General features: G+C 40.0%; 1 protein-coding gene across 1 annotated transcript in view; it reads right to left on the bottom strand.

The window, feature by feature from the left end:
• MEGF11 (multiple EGF-like-domains 11) overlaps window positions 1–22,558 on the bottom strand; it is a 216,839-nt gene that overhangs the window by 23,411 nt on the left and 170,870 nt on the right. The window contains exons 14-20 of the mRNA XM_009321452.1: window positions 20,637–20,783; window positions 17,861–17,995; window positions 13,584–13,712; window positions 11,136–11,264; window positions 10,309–10,437; window positions 7,684–7,812; window positions 7,294–7,527 (exon numbers count right to left, since the gene is read on the bottom strand). Coding sequence (XP_009319727.1) covers window positions 7,294–7,527; window positions 7,684–7,812; window positions 10,309–10,437; window positions 11,136–11,264; window positions 13,584–13,712; window positions 17,861–17,995; window positions 20,637–20,783 — 1,032 coding nt within the window. The remainder of the gene's footprint in view (window positions 1–7,293; window positions 7,528–7,683; window positions 7,813–10,308; window positions 10,438–11,135; window positions 11,265–13,583; window positions 13,713–17,860; window positions 17,996–20,636; window positions 20,784–22,558) is intronic.

The raw sequence follows: 22,558 nt of genomic DNA, 5'->3' as shown, positions 1-22,558 counted from the left end.
TCTACTGATCTGGGAAACAATGATATAGCAAAGTTAGATTACTGACTTAATGCTTCATTGATTTACTTTTGTTATATTAATGGATAATTACAATTATCTAGTTATTTATCTTTTCTGAGAAGCAAACATACCTTATAGTTGCTAAGACACCAAGCCTTATTGACCCAGACAGGCATGTGCTGAATCTCCAGTTACCACGCACAGAGATTATGAAGACACACACAGGGGAAAGCAGACCTTTTTGTGTCTGTTAGAGCTACAATGCCAGGAACTGCTACACTGGATTTTTAAATAATGCTGGCACACAACAGGATCCAACGGGCATTGCTTTGGTTGATTTCCTTGAACTGATAAGAACATTGCTACAGTGGGGTGGGATAATATCTACCTTACTGGAGCTGTTTCCATCCAGATTACTGGTAAAGAAGCGTGAAGTCACACCACATGAGAGAGTGTGGTAGCTTGGATTGGAAAAACAATGTACACTGCTGCTACCTTGAGATATATCTGGGAAGAAAACAAGTCATCACAAAATACTTTGGAAGCCATAACAATTCTTAAGAAACTGAAAACATGCTAGAGACAATCTAGTTTAGAAAAATTTGTTAGAGTACTGAGTGTCATAAAACATCTCCAGATAAAATCTGTCCTGCATTATCATGGTGTGAAGCTCTTGATTATTAGCATTAAGTATAGGATAAAAAAGCAAAATATTTAATTAATACAGTGTTATCTTTCTGAAGATCTTAAAGTAATTCCTGACAGTCCAGCTGCTTTGCAGGTAAGGGAAGAAATGCAAAACTCAGGAAATGCATGATCTGCAACAGAGTTTCTTCCTTGGTTTAAACACATGTAAGAGCTACTGATGAGAATAACCCTTATAGTTATGAAATATTTAATTTTTTTTTTGTTACAAAAAAGGTAGTTAATGTTAGAAATCAAGGTGCCATAACTGTACAGAGGAGTCCCAAACATTTGACACAACTTCTTGTGCAAAGGCTTAGAAAAAAAGAAGGCTGCAGCACTGAAAGGCAAACTTGGGAGGTCACATTGTTACGCTTAGAGACATTTTATCTATCTCCTTACTTTAACTTATGAACACATTTACCAAACAAAATAATTTACCAAGAAAGGCATCATATTTATACTGGCAGTTCTAATGAAAACATCAATCCCAATCTGGTTCCAGCTTAATAACAAATTGATAAATATTTCAAAGTACAATCAGAAGAAAGGATGAAAAATTTAAACTGAAGCAGTATCATTTAAACAGCCAAGCCCTGTAAGAAGTAAATGAATGGATTAATTTTAATAAACCATGGGCTTAAATTGCAGGCAGAGAGGTTAGTTATAGGAAACACCTTCACATGGAAAGGGTAATGAAGTGCTGGGGTGGCTGCTTGTCCCCTTCACCAGAGATCCTTAATGAAGGTTGGCAGCAGATGGGTGAGGAAGGACACGGACCTGGCTGGCACTGTCTGCAGGAGAGGGGTACCCAGTCACCATCAGCCACCTCTCCTTGCCCTCTGCATTTGCATTCCTGTGAACATGCACTTTGCTTTGCTGACACCTTGTGGAGATCTAGATTTAGCTTAATTTACTGCAAAATACCCTGTTTCAAATAAGTGGTTTTATCTGCAGGGTGTCTATTACATAAGTGCTGTGGCACACAGCTGAGGGAGGAAACTGCACACACACGTGCATATCTGACCAAGCATTTATTTTCTGCTGAAACACACAGAGCAATTTTTGAGGTCAGCTCTATTTTGTAGCAAGTGCAGAGTTTTTTAGTTCTAGCTATTTTCCAAGGTTATTGCTAACAAAGAATCTCAGATCAGGGTGTGATTTCCAAACTAAAGTCTTTGCATTAAATTTCTTTCAGCTAGCCACTGCCCAGCACAGCAGCCAGGCTGCCAGGACTTTGCCATCTCCCCTAACTATAACTCTGTAATATTTGCAATAGAATTAACAAGAAACAAATATCTCCAGGGGTCTGCAAATGAGAACTGGGGCTGGAACCCAAACACTGCAATCAGTGTATGCCCATTACAAACACAGCTGCTCACATACAGCCTTGAACCTGCTAATGAGGGATTGGCAGCTCACCAGGGGAGCAGAGCTCATCCACCCTTCTCACAACCTGCGGTCCCAGTTAAATATAGACACTTGAATCCGTGTCTTTCTGCTTTGTAGGTGAGTGTTGATGGCTGAGTCACACCAGCTCTCAGCTCTGCCTTCCCCCTTCCCTTATCTGTCATGCCCTCTCTCAGCTGTGGGCAAGAAGGACCAGCTGAAAGGAAAAGCGGCACAGTCCACTGCCTTTGCTGCGAGATAAGAGGGCACATACCGATGGTTACTGTGAGCCAGCTGACACATTACAAGTTCACACCCAGCTTATCTGGTTGTAGCTTGTTTGTTTCGTGCACCTGAAATGAGCTGAAGGAAAAGTCTACCAGACTGCCCTACTACTTAGCACAGTGCTGAATTAATGAATCTGAGCTTGCACACAAGTCTGTATCACCAAAAATCTTTTCTTCCTTCATTGCATGCAGCACCATATACTCAGAATTACTCCTTCTACACAGTTCCGTTTGGTCGATACTTAAGTACCCACCCAGGCTGATTTACCTTGATAGCACAGTCCATTTTCTACACATTTATTCATGAAGCTCTTATAACTGCTGGCTGGAAATACATCAAATTCAAATCTAATGCTATCCCAGTTAAAAAAGAAAAAAACAAACACAAAACCCCCTCTCTACCCAAGGATGAGAATTTTATTCTGCTCTGAACAGTAAGCAAAGACTTAAATGACTAAAAAAGAAAGGGAATGATTTAAATGAAAACAAACAAAAAAAAACCCCAAAGGTTATGTTAATGTTAACATGGAGAGATCAGTCCTCTGAAGGGAACCATGATGGCAGAGTCCTGCTGTGAGCCCCTCAGGCCTGAGGCTGAGCTCCAGTGGAAGACCTATGAGGTCTGAATGAAGGCCAGAACACTCTGTCACTTGAAAGACCAAGCTTGTGCTCCGAGCCAGGGCTGTGAGGTGACACAAAGAGCATTGGTCCCAATCCTGCAGCAACAGCGGGACAGTGTAGTGTGGAAACTGGGCACAAGACCAACCATGAAAAAAGGGAATAAGTAAGCATTCTGCAGTAAATACAAACCCAGACATCTCAAGCTACAAAATGGAACTGATTTCTTCTTCTTTTTGTGTGGATCTTTGCCACCCATACAGAGTGTCAGTGGTGTGGATGAAGACTTCATGCAGAAGGGTTCACTCTGCCACCTCCTACTACACATCATCTGCAGGATCATTTCTGTAAACATCTTATCTAGGCTGCAGGATCCATGCAGGATCCAAAGCTTGATTTGTATTGAGCTTTGCTTAGGTTTTGGCTCTCAGCATAGGATTCACCCATATCAGAAAGTTCCTTAAGACCTTGATAAGACCTCAAGGCTCACTTCAGCCCATAACCAAGTCTTTGTGAAAGTCACAAAAAGAAATCTCTGCTGCTCTCCAGCACTACTGCATAGTTTTCCCTTCTGTCCCCATCTCCTTGAATTAAACAACCTGCACTTTAAAATCCTTTGTTGGACGCAATGTATTGTTCTCATGCTGGGGAGCACCATTTTGATTTCAAGCTTATTTGGGAAAATCTGTTCTCAGATCCATGTGCTGTGGTTAAGCTCTCTCAGCATGGTTGGTTTTCTTTCCCACTCGCTGCTGGGCAGAGTGTCTGTTTTGCTGCCACATCCTTCATCCACAAATGCAAAAGAGTCTAAGGGCTGCCCAGGGGGTTCCCCTTCCTTATAATCTCTCTCACACATGTGCATGGATTATCAGCATCAGAAGAGCTGAAGATGTAAAGACTAAAAACATCCTCCAGAAAGAAATTAATGTGCTGGAAGAAATTACTGCCTACAGGAGCTAGGGGTCTGCATATGTGACTCTATTCAGAAACAACACTACCTTAACAAGAGTAAACAAGCGAAAAAACAGCAGTGGTGATTCAGGTTAACCATAATGTTACAACCCATATAGGGCTGGACACTGCAGTCATTGTTCAGGTGGTTCCATGGGTTTTTGTGGGATTACATTAATTGCACAAGTACATCTGCATAGTATTCTGCCGTTAATCCACATACGAAACTCCAGGTGAAGGTTGAAATCCCTGTTACCTCTATATAATACTGCTACTGTCCTTCAGCATCTGAAGGATCTGCAAAGCACAAATGCACACATGCACTCATATACACACATGTTGTTCTTGCCATCAAGCCATGCTATGAGTCTCTGTTTCTTATCTGTGATCTTGTCTCAGTATCCGTCTCCCCATTTCCAAAGGTGCACGTCAGTACCTCTTGCTGTCTTTCTGCTCTATGGAAGTGAAAGGCTGAAAACAGCATTGGTGAGGCCAAAGCTGGGAAGGTTACTGATGGGTAGAAAGTTTCAGTAGCAGAATGTGCTGGAGGACAGTCAGAATTTGTCAGGGAGCTTTCAGAAGCCCTTGTCTAGAATTTGTAAATGCCCTTCTAAAACAAAGACCAAAACTTGAAACAATGCTGTTACCTGTAGACAATTTAGATGAAGATGGAGCAGTATGGTTTCTAACTTCTTAGTCTTCCTCTGCAAGCTCAGATAGCAGAGTTTTTCAAGGGGGAGGCAGGAAGAAAACTGTTCTTGTGACCTCCAGAAAGAGATGGCTGACCCCAGTCAGCTGCAGCTTCCTGAGTGATAAAATTTATATTGCTACAAGGACTGCAGAAAGAAGAAAGAAGAAAGAAGAAAGAAGAAAGAAGAAAGAAGAAAGAAGAAAGAAGAAAGAAGAAAGAAGAAAGAAAAGGCCCAGTCTCTGCATCCCCATCACTGACTGAGATGAACAGGAAGGAAGCATTATCCAATTTCTTTCTAGAGAAGCCCATACAACGCCACTGACCTGGTGCTGTTTGGGATTGCAAGGACCTGGTACTTCAGTTTTTTTACAAATTGAGCTGACACAGAGCAGCAATGTCACAAGGGCAAGAATTAAATTCACTGTCGTTGCCCAAGGACCAGAAGAGATCCCAGGTTCAATGCAGCTGAAGGATGTGATCCCTCAGATGTTTATGATGTATCCAGGAATTCAGCTGTCCCCAAAATATTTTGTTTCCTCAAGTACTTAAGTATCATGTGGCATCAAGAGCTCTGGGATAGGTGGTTGCACCTGAAAGGAATGTGAAGAACATTGTATAGGGAGATGCAATGCCCACAAAGACGTAACGTGCAAGGATAGTCCTGGGCTACCAACATCTTCAAATGTAATGGCTTTCCCTCTGTGGCTGAGGAGGAAAGTCATCTGTCTATATTAACTTCGAAGGATGACAGTATCCTTTCTCAGCATTAGCCTTTTTTTGGACTTCTTGCAGAGTGTCAGACTGGGATACCATCAGGTTGATTGGGAAGACTCCATTCATGGTAAAATATGGAGGAAAAACAACCGAGGGATTTTTGTCCCCTTGTCTGAAAGGAGAAGCTCAATTACTCCAGTCAGGAACTCCCAACCTCAGCAATATTCCTCTCCTTATTTTGAAATTTGTAAGTTGTGCCTCTTAAGCATGCTGGGTTACACATACATTAACTAGAAAAGCACAGAAATAAATGAGGTGTAGCAGGCTTTGTAAATAAATGGATAAAGTGCCAATACAAAAGAAATGGATCGCTGAAAAGTTCAGAACATTTTTCCATGCCAGTGGCTGTGATCTGCTCGCTTGGAACTCAGAGCCTCACTGCTGCTGAGATGTGCAGCATGCAGTCTTTCGCATGTTCATGGCGTGGCTCTTCAAATGACGTTGAAATGACAATTTTCAGACCAAATTGTGCTGGCAACTAGCCAAGGATCAGATGAGCCCTCTCTGGCAACGCTTTCATACATTTCTTACCAAATGGCAGCTTAACCAAGAGCCTGCAAAGCTAAAATTCAAAAATAAGAGGCAATGGGAGGAAGTCCAAGGCTGATTTTTTTTCCCCATCTTGTAGCTATCAGAAGAAGGAATGCTCTAGTATAGGCCTGAGTAGTCTAAATATGAGTTTAGGCAATGGTGTTCAGCAGACAGCCCCTGATGTATGAGGTGCCATTGCAGGAAACTCTGCTATGAGGACTGTTGCATTGCATGATATGAGGGCTGAAGTCACGGTGCCATGACAGAAACTCCTTGATTAAGTCCCAGCTGTAGCCAGGCACTAATATTGTTGCTCCTTCCAGGTGCATCCTGGGCAGGGAAGTCCAGAATGAAGCTTCCAGCCATGCCACCCCAAGACAGCACAGAAGCCAAGTCAGAGCCAGCAACAAGTGGCTGGGCCTCATGCATTTAGACTAGAAAGCAGAAAGAAAAAGGCAATGCAGGACTGGGAAAGCAGAGCTGCTAGGCCAACCTCTGCCAGTTTCAGGAGCTTGTATTTACTTGCACTTACAGTTTCAGCCATTTAAAGGGAAGTGAAGAAGCAAAGCGCAGTCGGAGGGCAGCAAACCCCGAGGAGATCCCCACTAGAGACAGATCAGAGGAAACAAGAAGGAAGTAAAGCCATCTCCTGTCTGGCATCCGATCTGATATTGGCCATAGAGGAATGAAGAAGAATGACAGCGTTAAAAAGGAGATCACATCCTCCAAAGTTTAGCCAATCTGTCAAGAAAAGCTGTCCTCCATAGCAGTAGCAGAAGATGGAAAGAAGCAAGAAATGTGATCTCAGTATGATTTTTTTTTGTCTTAAAGAGCCTTCCTCTTCCTCTCTCCTGCTTTCATCAGCTCCTGTGAAGAAAATTCACACCAGCTGTCTAGGTGACGGGAATTGGTCTGCACACAGAGGAAAGTGACAACGAATAGGGCGCCTCGAATCACAAACTGAAACATAGACAAAAATAAAACCTTATGATTGACCCAGTCAATCCCATTCCTCAAGCAAAAAAAATCTTCTGAAGGTTTCACAAAGTGAAAACTTCTCTGCACTGCAATAGGAATGCAGCTGATTTAAAAAAATGGAGTTGATGTATTCCGTGGAGCATATTTCTTGCCTAGGTATATCCTGTATCATGTTAAGTAAACTTTCATATATAAAGCAGCTTAAGTCAGTTTTAAGTTATATTTGCTTTCCTGTCCCTGTTAAGTGTTAAAAGATCATGGTATTCAGGAGAAGAATAGAAGTGTCATTATTTTTGAGGCTCAATAACACGTTATATATTACAGAAGCTTATATTTCTCCAACATACAGGAATATGAGTCTATATTTGATTAACATAAAAAGACCCTTACCAGAAAGTGAGTAATCTGTATTAGTCATCCTCATGGCTGGAGTATAAGACACACTTGGCATGTCATGGCCCTTCTCCTTCTGTTTCCGTCGATACCACACAAACAGTGCCAGCAAGACCATAATAATTAGAAGTAGAATAATAATTCCAATGATTGCTCCCACTGAGTGCCTCTCTGATCCAAGAGCAGGGCTAATTTTAGTATAGGGGTTTAATTCTTCCATCATAAGAGCCGCTGTTAAAAGTAATTCATAACACACTGTAAATTGAATTGTGCATTTAATTTTTGAAATACTATTTTTTTAAAGCAAGTGCATCATTGGAGAGGGAGGGAGGGAGGGGGGGAGAGAGAGAGAGAGAGAGAGATTTCACAGGTGGAATTTCACTGTACCTTGATCACATCGGATTCCTTTGAAGCCTGGACTGCAGTAGCAAGTACCTGTGACATGGTCACATGTAGCATTATTCATGCATTCACATAGCTGTTTGCAACCATAACCAAATGTTCCTGGTGAGCACTCTGGGAAGCCAAAGAAAAAGATTGGAAAGAATTATATTTTTTTCAGGAATGGGTGAAATGCTTGCTATGGAAAATTCAGTAGAAAAGTATCCCTGGTTTCAGTGTCTCTAGGATAACACCCTAGTGTTAGATTATTATTATTTTAAAGCAGGAGATAAATATATTTCATGTACAATTTAGGGTATTACTTATTAAGCTGTAACTTTCTGGAAAAGTCATACAAGATTTCACAAGGATGAAACCAATAATAAGTACAGAGACTTTAAAAGGCTTGATATATATTACAAGTGTACAGAATTTAACAGGGCATGAGCTCAGAAGCTGTAGACAACACCTTGAAAGAGCATAGCATTCTCCACCAACTCTGCACATTTTTTTTCATGGGGTAGTTGCAAAGAAAAGTTTTAATGTACCTTTATATGAACACAATAGACTTTTACCAAACAAATCCCATATGCCTTCATACTTATCCCTACTAGTGCTAGAAGATGGATATAACATTGTAGGTGGAATTAGAGAATTGAGCATCTGAATGGTTTGATTTGCTCTGCTTCTGTATTAGGGTTCCTAATATAGAAGGAATTTCTACCCTGTCTTTGTATTTCTATCAAAGACAAAATGATTGAATGTCCAGCTGAGAAACTTATTCATACAATTACCTATTACAATAAATCTGTAGGCAGCTTACTATACTTCTTGAGGTACTAATCAATAATAAATTGAAAGAAACAGCTTCTGTCACATCCTACTTATTTCTATGGAGAAGACACATTACTGAATGCATGCACACTTGCTATGATTCTTTAGAATATATATTGTTTGTTTTAAGATGTAACTTCTTGTGTATCACTGCAAATGTTTTGCATAGCATGACAATACCTTCCCAATGTCAGTCTCTAAGTAACTTCTAGTAGCCAAAATTTAATATTATATCATGAACAGTAGCCAGTATCTGTATAATGATTTGCAGTGCATATTAAAGTTGTATCTCTTTCTTTCATCTGCAGGTCCCCAAACAAGGAAAAATAAAATTATTACAATTAATGCTCATTCTGATATTAACCTGAAGCCTACTTAAAATGGATAAGGCCTAAATTTTTGGAATGCACCACAAATGTCTGCATCTAGGCATTTCATCTGCAATGTGCTGTGACTGCCCATTCAGCAGAATTTTGAGAAGGAAGGAGTCTTAATGAAGAGATACTTTTAGATTAAATAGTAGAAAAACAAATAAATAAATACATTCGTAGTTTGGATAGAAAAGAAAGCCTCAGGCTTTGTACAGAGGTCAAATTATAAATGTAGCTGCTTGTATAAAATCTGCTGCGATGCAGTTCTACTATGGAACATTTTAGTTTCCTATTTTATTTATGGTTGCAGTAAGGGTGTATACAAATTCACAGTTAGTTGGCCACTTACAGAGTTACAGTGGTGCCATATGTAATCCCTACATAAGCATGCAAAGCTGGGCCTGAGATACATGCTTTGCTGAACACAGGTATGTGCAAAAAGAAAAGATGTTCATGAATTTAGTTATATGTACAAATACTTTCATAAAGATCCATGTGGTAAGCTACATGCTTTCACTTGCAAATCTAGCAGGAAGTTTACTGTATTACCTTACTGCCAAAAAAAGGAACAAAACCCTGTGGAATTAATGCCTTGGTAAGGTGAGATGGATTTCACCTTGCATTTAGAATCCAAGTAAGTGTGTGAGAATTTTCTTTTGATTTACTATACTGGACAAACAAGTAGTTATTCAACTACAGCACATACAGTTTCCGCTACCCTAATACTTAGTTCTTAAAAGAAGCCATTTGGCACAGTGTGCTAAATATGCCAGCAAGACATTGACAACAATTACAGTAAGATATGCCAGTACCCTTGCAAGGTAGTTGAAGTTCATTGTTAAACACTTGCTCACTACCCAAGTTAAACACAGATCCTTCCAAAAACTGCGAGCAACTTTTTTTTCCTTGATCTGTTTTCATTGTGAATATGAATCTTTATTTGGTCCACATCTATAGCATAACAACTTATGCAAGAAAGTCCAAATTTTCCTTGGAAGGCAGAGAGCAGAAAGGACTTCTTTCTTTTAACCCCTCTGTCTTCCTTTGTGCCTAGGGAAACCTGATGCTGCCGCTCTCAACAACGGTAGCAAGGCATGATGCAGCTTGTGTTTTTCTATTAAGTAGGTACAAGTTGTTTGGGAAGGCTACATCCAGTCAGCACGAGTGCAGCGACTTGCTTTTATCTCACCTAACTTTAGGCTGGGAATGGAAAGGTCTAATTTGCAGAGGATTCACTATATTTCTTTACGCTTAAACAGACTGTCCAGCTTTCCAGAGGTGCCTTCTTCTCCCTATGGATTATATAAGGTGCCTGGGGTTACTGTCTTGCTGACATCAACACCTCATTTAAGAGCCTATTTCTGCAAAGAATTCTGAAATACATCCCCCCAGAGAAATAGAAAAATGAAGTCATGTCGCTACTTACTTTGCTCACATTGTTTGCCTGTAAACCCAGTCCTGCATGTACACTGGCCAGTGATGTGGTCACAGTCTGCTCCATTCTGACACTGACAAACATTGGCACAGTTTTTTCCATAAAAAGCAGCTGGGCAACCTTTCAGGAATCAGAATAAGGAAAGACTAAGAAATAAGCTGAAACACAAACTCAGATGCGTTATCAGCACAAAATATGTAGGCCTATAAATCTATGGATTTTCAGCCTCTGTATATTTAATAACATTTATTTGATCATCTAAATGCAGAGATACTATGACAGCCAATTTTCTTGAAGTAGTGTTTCTCATATCTTACAGAATTGCCTCTTAAGTGTTTCAGAAGAACGAAAACTTGACCCATCTATACAAACTACATTTTCAAAAAGTGAAAGAAGATGGCTAAACAGAAACTCTCTAAAAGGCCAGAGATCAATCAAGTACTTGCAAGTGAAAGAACCTTCTTAACAGGCTCACCAGAATTTGATCTCCTCTTTCATATAGTGCTGATAATTTGGCACTATTGGGATGAGAAATCTCAGACCATGTATACTGGGGCTTTAACAAGCAGGGACACAGACTGTGCAAATTCTGACAATGATTCAATAATCTAAATGATCGGTCCCTCCTTTATCGAGTGCCAAAGGCATTAAAAAACCTTGAAAAGCTTCAGGACTATTTTCTTCGGGGTGATGTGAAGCTATCACAAGTAAGAAGCAGGTGGTTTAACAGGGAAGACTGCAATACTTGGAAGAGACACGAGGTAGCAGCACATACTTTGACAGATTCACTGGCACAACAGTGTCTCTGAAAGGCTTACGCTGAGTGCAGTAGAGCCCCGTCCAACCACGAGTACATCTACATTCTCCATCGTAAGGGCTGCACATTGCTCCGTTGTGGCAGTTGCATGAATGAAAGCAATCAGGGCCCCAAAAACCAGTGGGACAAGCTATGAAAATAAAAAAGATTTGTCAGCTGACAAAAAAAGCAATGATACTGTGTTAGTGCTGTGGAGGAACAACAATAAAGGGACAACCTGTGAGACACCAGCAAAGGCACAGCTTCGCATTGCAGAGCTTGGCATTGCTGCAGCAACTCCCTGACAATGACCAGTTCTTACAAGCCAACGATTGTTTTGCAAACCCAGGTGCCAGCCTGCAACCTCACCCATGCTGTCAAGCCCTGGCACAAAGGATTTCTTCCCTGTGTAGGTCAGGTGGCACGATCAGGTGAATATGTGCACTGAGAACCACTGAAACAGTGACCCTCGACACTACATTACTTTAAGTGCTCTAGCCACTCTCCCTGCCTTACTGGCATTATCTGTGAAGACAATTTAGACAGACTTTTAAGATATGGAGGTAATTTAATTTTCTTTTTGATATTCTGGAATTCTTGCATAATAAAGCACAGCTATTCATGGTTTACTTTTGCTATGCAATCAACTACTGAAATTACCACATTCATTTGAAGCATAGCGTGCTACTCAAATTACGTAAGAATGTAAAGAAAACTTCTTGCAGTATGAATTCCCATCCAGAAAATCAGAGTGCTTTTGTTGATGGGGCTAATATTAAATTAAAATCTCCAGGTCTATTACATATTTCAACAAGTACAATATTAATACATTTTCAAAAGTTATTTTAAGCCTCCCTCCAAAAATGAATACAGTAAGTTACAGTTATTAGTGCCAGACTAAAAGATCCAAAATTATGATAACCCTTCAATATAACAACTATATTTTTGCTTTAAAAAGCACTTCCCGTTGCTTCCTATTAAAGACATGAATTAATAAGGCATGGTTCCCAGGAAACCTGAAAGTACAGAAACCGTGCCTATTTCCATGTATACCATTGGCTCAAATTCTGACTATAAATACAAGTTTCTGGCATATGACAGACATCTCTAAAGCTAGAATGAATAGCAAAAACACCCTGCCGTGACGTAAATCAAACAAAAGGTCACCGAACTCACACAATGTAAAGCTGAACAGGATTTGGCCTAAAGTATTCGTGCTATAAGCAACCAGAAGTACTTTCACAATGCCTTTGTAAGCCAGAGCTGCAGGGTCTGTTAGTGTCTCCAGAACTGGCTCTGGAGTTGGAGCTAAAATTATCTCCTTTGCAGCTCCGTCTCTCGGTCATTCCAGGTTAACTGGTGCGGAGGGAGGTCTGACCGAAATAGCTCAGTACCGGACTCGGGTATGCGAGGCCAGGTTCTGACAGAAGCCTGGTGTGAGGCCAGGTTCACGATGGGAGATTTACACTTTCTTTACGAGAAGGTAACTGAGGAAACAGTCAGGTTCCCACTTTGTTCATCCAAAATACAAAGTAGCTATCGCCAGGTCCTTCTGCCTGCTAAATTGGAAATTGTTACTGCTGAACTGGCCTGCCTCACTCGCTAAGAAAAAACATCTTTTTTCAAGATTAAGAGAAACTAACAGTCATTTCCCAATTACATGGCTAAATATAATGAGGAATCTGTGGAGCTTTCTGTCTTTTTCTCTTTTTTCTCTATTTTTGAGTGACAGCAATATTCTGCCTGTGGAAGACACACAATAAAAGCAAAATTACAGCCGTCTGTTTTTATCCGATTCCTACTTTATCACTTGAAGTTTAATATATTTTACTCTGGAATGCTGTCTAATATGCTAGTTGTATCCTGAATATGAAGTAACATTTCTGAATGATAGGATATTGCTTCCCTCTGTGATCTATCTTCAATTAAGGGATGCTCTCAGGAAATGACACTCTGGGATCAGCAAATGCCAATCTTTTACCAGGGCAATTTGCAAGAAGAAATCCTCCATCCCTCCAAGCCCACACTGACTTTTACAATTAAATTACATTTAATAGAAACATTTCAGCTGCCTAATTTCTCAGTTCTGGGGGCTTCGTACATGAAAACATTTACTGGTTAATAATTTCTAATGTAATAGCTGAAAGAAAATGATTTAAAAAAATAAATAAAAAGGAATCCAGCTAGAAATTAAAAGGGAGCATGGAGCTTTCTTTTCTGATAAGAGCTTGTGACCTCCCTTTCCTGTAATAGAAGTTAGTAACGGCTTCTGCAAATTCCAAATGCAGAAACTAATTCAAGCCAAAGTGAACTTAGATTAATTAAAAGAAATAAGCTATAAAGAGAGTAAGGCACTGGCTGCTGTAATACTTCAGCGATTTCCCCAGAATCTGTCTTTAACTTTCAGAAAACACTAAACAGGAAAATATGTTATTTTAAAGCGGCGGTGGAAAAATAACACTTTGCTTACTCTGAGAGCAGTCCGTCCCTATCCAGCCTGGAAAACACTGGCACGATCCATCAATAGGATTGCACGTCCCATTCTCGGTGCAGAGACAGACCTCGGCACAGTTCTTCCCATACTTTCCACTGGGACAGACTGTGAAAATATAAGGCAGTTTACTGAAGGCTCTTCATGATGAGTATGAGGAAGTCATAGGACTTGACATTTAGCAATTAGAGATAAAAGTAATTACAACATTTTTCTTTGCTGAAGCCAAATGGGCAAAATTCTTCTGGAAAGAAGGAAAAGGCAGAAAGTATTCGAGTCCATTTTGTTTGCTTACATCCCAGGCATAAAAACAACAGGAAAAAGTAATGTCAAAATCCATTTTTCTGCTGGACAATGAATCTAATACAGTTAGAAGATTACAATTATTGAAGAGCATTATGGAAGGATGAAAAGAGGAGAGACAAGGGGAATAGGGGTTATTGGGAGAGGAAGAGAACAATAAAGTTGAGAAGAATTCGAAGAGTAGTGGCAAACACAAGTAAGTGCCTAGAAGGGATTGATCTGGGGACTTTGTCAAGGGGGTCCCTCGGTGCAAACCCTGAAATAGGGATCTGTGGCGGCTCAGAGGATTACAGCTTCAACAATGAGAACAAGAGAAATAGGAAAGGAACATTTTAGGCTAAATATCAGCCTAGCGAAGAAGTCTCAAGAAGATGAAGAGCAATGGGGACTTTTACTTTCAGGTCTGTCACTAGAACCTAACTCCCTTGTTTTGTACGACTGATAATTACAGTAATAATGGACCAAAAGCTGCAAACCTTACTACCTGGTATGATGGCCTGACATACTAGCCGTGGGTATTGTACTAGGAGGCCAGTGCCCATAAAATGGCTGGTGGCAGATAAGCTTCCAAGGAGAGACTGAAAGAGCTGTAGTCCTTTCCCTGCTATTCCACTAGCACCACAAAATGCATCATGCATCATGCAGCGCTGCAATATGGGATATGCTAGAGTACCTACCTCGTCACTGTCCTGATTCCTTCTGGATCAAATGGTGGTGAGAGAAGAGGGTGCCTTTTGCTACTAAATACACTAGGCTTTGCTGAAGATCAACTTTCAGCAACGTTGGTGGGAGGCAGGCTCCCAGCATCTCATAGAATCAAATGATTCAAGTGGAGGGTAAACCAGGAGCAAGACTGCCACTTCCGTAAGTATTTTTACCATGTAAGTCTGGAGGAAGACTAGTCCCACAAATAAAGCACATATCCAATTGCTGAAATGTCATGCTTGTCTTTTGGCATCCATCCACCTATTCATCTCCAGCACCCCTTGCTGTAGTAAGTGTTCAATTAGGTTGCAAATGGTGGTTTCCATGCATGATATATATGTTTGACTGAGAGTTGTTAAACAGGTACGCTGCATCCTAACAAAATCAGGGTCTATTCCTGTTGGTCCACCTAGCTTATTCCTGAAGTTGGAAGAAAAGAAACAGCCTAAGCACAGTGACATAAAACTAATAGACACGTAGATCTTCAACCTCCCATCAGATTATTGGAAATCTTTAACGTTAAAGTTGATGGAAAGCTTTGCTCAGTAATGAATGAAATGTTTAATTTCTGTGCTCTTACTGGCTGTGTTCTCTGACAAAAACAGATGTATTTTCAAAACAAGATAAAACATACAGTCCATCTTTGCAAAGAATGTAACAAATGGAACTGGACTTGTATCCCGGTAAATAACAGTGATGTCAAAAAAGTGATTAAGGCACTTCCTTGAATTATGCAACTGTTTTACCACTTCAGCCATTCTCACTTTCTCATATGTAGTCTCTGCAGGTGACCTCAATCTATCCTGACTGTGAATCAGCTACAGATTGAAATCCTGAGCTGTGATTCATTTGCTTTTATACAATATACCATCCTCTACTCTTACCATGGCAGAAACCTATGGCATACCATTGTTTTCTGCATGCATTTCTATATACTGTGGACTTACCTGTAGGAGTGGATAAAGTTGGTTTTGGCTTTCAAATTATGTGCTAAACAGTATAGTTCTCTAACTGAAAAGAGATAAAACTAAACACAATATACGGACACAATGAGAAGAACAATACACAGACACAAAGAGAGAGAGAGAGAAGGAAAGAAAAGCCCTTATATCACAGAAAAAGCAAAAACTAAAATGATGTGTCAGCCTAGGTTCTCATACATGCTACACCATTATTCAGTTCCAATGCTCTATATAGAGCAGTTCAACGCAACATTTTTATTGCATCTTTAAGATGGAGATGGATAACAACACTTAAATGAAGGCTGGATTTTTTATATATACAAAAAAATAGTTCTTGAAAGACTTACTTAAGATAGGAGCTGATTTGCACTGCAACATGGAATACTAATGAGTCATGAAAAGATTTGTGATCCAAACACTGCTGCTGACAAAGGCAACAGGTCATACTTTATAAAAGAAATGCTTCGGTTCCACACAGTGGGAGCTAGCAGAGGGGTTCCTACCACGTAAGCACCTCTTGTCTCAGTGAATTGTATGATGCCCTCCAGAGTGTCAACACAGAAGGATTACAAAACCGATCCTGCCAAAATGGTTGTTCTCATTAATTTAAGTAACCTGTTTGTGGATTGACACAGTGACTCTCTTGTAAAGATGCGAGATCCAAATACAAGAACTTTTTCAAATGTCTCAAACATTTTTAAAAAAAGCTGTAAAGTAAGGGCTAATATCGCTTTCTTCAGGAGCAATCTGATTGTACAATGCAGGTAGTGATTTTAATTAGCTATAAAAGCTCTGAAGTGGGACTCCAAAAGTCCCTGTGGGATGTCAGGTGTGTTCTAGCAGTGATAACAAGTTATTATCAATGCATCTTCCTACATGATTGTGAAAGATATTCATAAAACAGCTGCTTAGTTGTCTGCTGCTCAGAATCCTCAGCACGACCATGTCAACCTGTGCAATTTCAGAGGTTACACAGCTCCTCACATGCACGTGCTGCTGATGGAAGAATGTTCCCGCGCCAGAAAAGAGGCGGCACAAGGAGATGAAAATTCAAAAGTGAAATCTTTGTTTCACGTTTTTCTAATGGAAAACATTAATTAGCATTTTTCTTTCTACAAAATAAAGTTACATGCTAACTCATTATGACAAACTGCAACACAAATTGATTTTAATTAGGACATGAATATTTTAAAATTAATTTGCTGGATAGATCAACATTTCAAAGTAAAACCAGAAGTGCTGAACATCTGAGCAAAAATAAAATAGTTTTCTTAAGAGGATAATTAGCCCTGCTTACGCTTTGAAATCTGGCTAACTTTTCATATAAAATGGACAAATTCACTGAAATATGTTCATTTTAATAAATTAATTGGTATAATGTTTAGTTGACTATACAGCACAGGAAAAAGAAAACATGGTTATACTTAATCTATGTTTAATGATTTTGCATAAGTGCTGTCTGCAATTTCTGACTTACTGAAAAGCAGGTCATTAAAAAGTGTCAGTTCAATTTTTACAGGGATGGTGACTTCACAAGGGCAGTAGCCATTACAAATAATCTCTTTTAAATCTGAATGTAGAAAATACCCACAGTAGTATGCAATAACCGAGACTCTGCAGAATACTGTAATGATTTTGCGGGCATTTTTAGGATAAAACTGAGAATGAAACCTATGGTTAAAAGTGGACTAACTTTCAAAGGTACAGCAAGCTGACGGACAACAGGGGGAGTTGAAACTACTCTTCACCTGTGAAAATTAACTCACTTTCCCTGCCTCATTGCAAATTTTTCTGTCTCCTGCACTTGTGTTTGGGTACGCATGATTTTAACTATTCCCAGTCAGGTCCTCGACAGTGTAAATAAGTGCCTTAACTGGGTGTTCAGGCTTGTGTACCTGAGCTGGCCTTTATCTTCACTACTCTCTCCACCTCCTGCTGACCCAGCGTGCATGAAGGTGCCATCGACATTTAGGATATGGTAGGCTTAGCAGAAAGGAAAATGAAACCATTGGACAGCTGATATATTTACAGCAGGTGTCTCATTCCATTTTCATTTCAATACAGAGCAGCAGACCTATTTTATTTATGAAAGCAGGAACACATCATATTTACAAAAGGGTGACTAAGTACCTATTTGCATTTTCACTCTGAAGTAAAGAATTTCTTGTGATCTAAACTGCTGAAACAAGGAAAAAAGGCAGCAACCTTGTGATCAGTCTTGCTGCAAAGTCACAGGCACAGAAACTTAGGAAAGGAGGTGGCATTTGGGGGTCTTGGGCTCAGTACCTTGGTTGCAGAGAGCGCCAAAGAATCCAGGCAAGCAATCACAGTGTCCTGACACGTGGTGACAAGGCCCGCTGCTGTGCACACACTGAGGGCATGGCTGACTGCAGTGGTGTCCATAAAAGCCAGGGGGACAAACTGAAGAGAAAACAAAACAAGCTGTCACAGGTTTTCAGAAGATTTGTCATTGCTGAGAGCTTGAGAGTTCTCTGTCTTAATCCCAAACCAATATTTCTTAATTTATAAAAACACAATTTTGTGAACAGCTGAAATTATGAAGCCTGTTGGATTATTCCATGTCTAATAAAGTGCAAGCTCTGAGTAAAACTGCTCCTGTGGTTCAAACATTCACACTATCCTACCTCATGTAAGTCCTTAGCTATTTAATAATACAGTGGAGCTCTCTCAGCAGCCTCTCTCTCTCTCAAGACACTACTTTGAGTCCCTCTAACCTGCTCCAACTAAACTGTTTTATAAAACATGGGAGTTTAAGATGTTCAAGACCTCATAGCCCACTGACAGATATGGTTAATAACACATATTCCAAAGCTTTTAAGATGGGTAGGAAGAGAAACACTCACACACATGTACAGACAACAGAAACTCAGAATGCCATTTCCTTTGGAAATTAAGCTAAGAGATCAGAGAAGGTGTATTAGGAAACTCTCAATATTTTACATCTAAACAACTATGTCAAAAAGCTGATTTCTAAATATTAGGTGCAATACCTTATACATGCCATTGCAGGAGCAGCACCCATCAGTGATGAACAGAATCTAAAAATGGTAATTACAGTAACAGCATACAAAATCACCTAATTTGCATCAGTAATCACACCAGATAGCTGAGTAAACTTGTCATGAACTGTGTGCTTAATTTGCTTAAAACCTGGATTGAAATTATTATAGAATTTGTACATAAGGTATAGTGCCAAGATTATGGCTCAGTATCTCTTATAAACGCGTATTGTTGCTTCTAAGCACATGTAGAATGAAAAACCACCCACTGCCCAAACATTCACTGTGATAGATAAGCACAAAGAAATGTTAAATTGCAGTAAGTAACTGTAAAAATGACTTTATATGTTTTTATTTTTACTCCTGTGATTCTCTGTTATATAGTTCTGGCTCAGTGGTTACTATATCATGTCCGTTCTATTTTTTCACCGAATGACAATTTTTCTCTTGGTCCATATGTTCACAGACCATGTCAGGTTCTTACACCACTGCAGATTTCCAGCTGGAACTTAGCTGACAGGTTTGTTGATGACGCACTAGCTATAAAACAACCTGGATCATTCCTGGAGACATTTCTGCAGGCCTAAGAGCAGTAAACTATCCCGGTGTCTCATGTAATCCTGATTACACAGACAGAACAAGTTGGCTGAGTATCATCTTGAGTACTGCCTTTTACAGGCTAAATTCTGTTTCTAAATGAATTTCCAAGAGAAAAATGGGAATGATTCTGAGAGCAAACTTATCAGGCGAAAGCTACTTTCACCTACGGATGTGTCCTCTTCACAAGGTAGTCTTGAGCCTGAACCTCTCAGAAGAGGTGGGTGTAAGCTGAATTCCCTGGCCGTGTATTCAAGAGAGGCATTTCAGCAACACGAAGCAATAGCAGAAGCATCCACAGAACCCCTCTGCTGTCACCCCAGTGGGTAGGAAAATTTTTCCCCATTAGGTCCTCAGCAAATGTCCTCAGGGAGCAGCCTGATTACTAGAGTTGCAAGCTGAGGACATGGTTTACCTCTTGTAGCCTACATGCCATCAGCTGATAAAACTAAGCTGTTTTTTTCATCTCAGAAAGGTCAGAAACTATTAACTTCTGGAAGTTTCGCACTCTTAGGGTTTCAAATTTGTAAAACAATTTCTTCCCCAATTCCCTGAAGCTCTGAGCACCACATTTTAGCCTTGGAGAGTGCTTTTACAGCTATATAGATATGCTGAAGCACCTGGAAATTGGGGTTTATAATGGAAATGCTTATAGGCCATTAACTACAGCAGTGCTAGAGGTCATTGTTATAATGGCTTTAAATAAAAACTGTCAGCTACAAATTATTTTTAGAGATGAGTGTGTTCTAGTGTCAAGTGTAACTGGTGAAATCAAAGGGGATACATGAACTGGGCATGCAGAATGTCTTACAGGAAGAACAAGAGCTGCTGCAGAAAAGAAAGACAAATCCATTCTTGTTTACACAGGAAGAAGGTTGCGTGTAGTTTGGATCAGTGAATAAGGGTCCCTAAGGGGCAAATGCAGCTTCCCAGATAAAGCAAATGAGAGGATTTTTATCTCCCTGGCACATTTTAATATGTAGCAGTAGAGCATCAGACAGGAGCTATTTCAGGCTGCTGTGTTCTTTTTCTGGCATATAAGAAAACATTGTCGTGTTATTTTGATAGCCAACGCTCATCCACTTCTCATTATGTGATGGGTCGTAGCTGACTGTTTAATAGGTATCCTATAGTTTACCACTACTTAACTGTAAATCTTTTTTTGCCCAGATCCTGCCAAGTTTGGTATGTAAAGGTGTTGCTCCTTCTTTCAGGTCACCTGTGACCTCCAGGTGCTGTGGAAGGCCAGAAGGAGAAACACAAGGCACGACTCAATGCAGTAGAGCCTTGACTTCTTGATCAAGAAGCATTTTTTAGGCTAGCTTTTGCCCTTAGGAAGTCATGAGCTAAAGCAGCTCAGAAACCTGTGGCTTTGTCTGTCTCTTGTCATAAATGAGCATTTCTACCTACTTTGCTTCTGCCACCACATCTATGGAAAATCTTACTTCTCTGGCACAAGGGTCCTCTGTATCCTGGTGCACAGTCACAGGTGCCGTCCTCTGGGGAGCAGGATCCTCCGTTCTCACAGTTACAGGAGATGGAGCAGTTTGGTCCCCAGCGGCCCTGGGTGCATATATTGTCACAGTGGACGCCTAAAGACGTAAAGGCACATGTTAGGTTTCACACAGCTTACTCTGCTCATTGGTCAAAGAAATGTTTGGCTGGACTGATACCTCGCAGTACATCACAGAGCAAACAAGGGGGCCTGGAAAGGAAATAGCTATCCTTTTATCTGCTTAATAAAGTGAAAATTAAGAAAATGCCAAAGAGGTGAATTCTGTAGGTGTTAGTGGGCTCCTTTTCAGTCCTCACACATTAAAGAAACTCTGCATGTCATCTGAGAGATGAAGGTCAGGAATTGCTTTAAAGTCACAAAATGTCTCAAATAACTGGTCCGGAGATATGCAGTTGATTAAAGCCTGATTACGTAACTGTTGTGAATTGGAAGACCAAAAAAGGAAAAATCAGAGTTCTGCAAAAACATGTCCAGTATTTGGATTCTTGAACATCTGTAAATTCAATTCTATGCTGTGTATTGTTCACTTCCTGGCTTAAAGCACTGTGCTTGGGGTTATTATGCATATAGCCCACATCCACCCAGAGCTCTCAGAGTTCTGTGTTAATGAACTGAGTTCTGATCTAGCAAGCGGCCATATGTGGGCACAGGCTGATCATTTGCATGTTAAATGGAGACTGAGACCTGCCAATCCGGCTCCCAGTGATTCCCAGGGTTGTTTGATATTTATTATTATGAAAAGCAAAGTTGGGAAACACTGAAAAAAGCACACAGCCAGAAAGCTTAACATGAGGCTTCTGGCATTGTTTCAACTGGTTTTGTTTTAAGTGGTGACTTTTAAAAACAACCTTGTGCTATGGCTTGTCACATATAAATGTAATCTAAGGATTTGATCCTGCACACCACTACTTGTCCAAGAGGCTCTTACTCCACTGGGATAAGACAGTACCAATACCTGTAATTAGCAGAGCTATTTGCATGATCAAAGGATCCTTAGATTGAAAAAGGTTTGCAAGATCATGAACTAAGAGAGACACTAAGCACTGCCAGCTTCAGGAGTGGCACTAGCAGTAGCACACTGTAGATACTGATAACAACAGAAAAAATGAATCAATGACTGGCTTTGAAATTTTCCTAACAGCATTACCACACCAGGTGCCTTACAACTGCGCCACCAAGGTTTGATGTTATACACATGCCCTAGCTAGACTTTCAACATGAAGATGTTCTTTATCATCCATGCACATGTCCCCACTGCATAATGGGATAAATGCAGACAAGGGCTCTGAAAGCCCCAGCCTCAGCCAGAGGTTGGATTAGTGCATCGCTAAGGAGAAATACAATCCCAAGTAATTTCCTCCACCTCTGATAACTTCATGTGGACGCTACAGGTAATGGACTGTATTTGTGAAGCTGTGATCTGTACAGTCACCAAACTTTGAGGATTATTAAATCAGCTAGAAGTCATTATAAACACACTTACAGTGCAGTTTCAAGTTGGTTTTATAAATCTCTGAAGTTAATACAGTAAGAAATACTGCAGAGCCAAAATTTCTCTTTTCTGAAGATTAATCACACAATTATCATGTCCCTTCCTAGAAAATCTTAACCAAGTCTGGCAAAAGTACAGTTTGAAATGGGGTTTCTAGTAATACATGATCATAGCTTTATTTATAAAGAGGCATAGTCCATGCTGTAAAGCTTAATAAAAAACACATTCAAATACAGTAAAAACATAATACAAGCTCAATCCCTTAATATCTAAGTAAATACATCTGAAAAAAAGGAATGCAAAAGAGACAATGAACATTTATATTAGTAAAATCAAGAAAAACAATTATTTTAATACAG

The sequence above is a fragment of the Pygoscelis adeliae genome, unplaced genomic scaffold, assembly GCF_000699105.1.
Source record: "Pygoscelis adeliae isolate BGI_AS28 unplaced genomic scaffold, ASM69910v1 Scaffold13, whole genome shotgun sequence".
Lineage (NCBI taxonomy): Eukaryota > Metazoa > Chordata > Aves > Sphenisciformes > Spheniscidae > Pygoscelis > Pygoscelis adeliae.
This window is presented reverse-complemented; position numbering and strand designations above follow the sequence as displayed.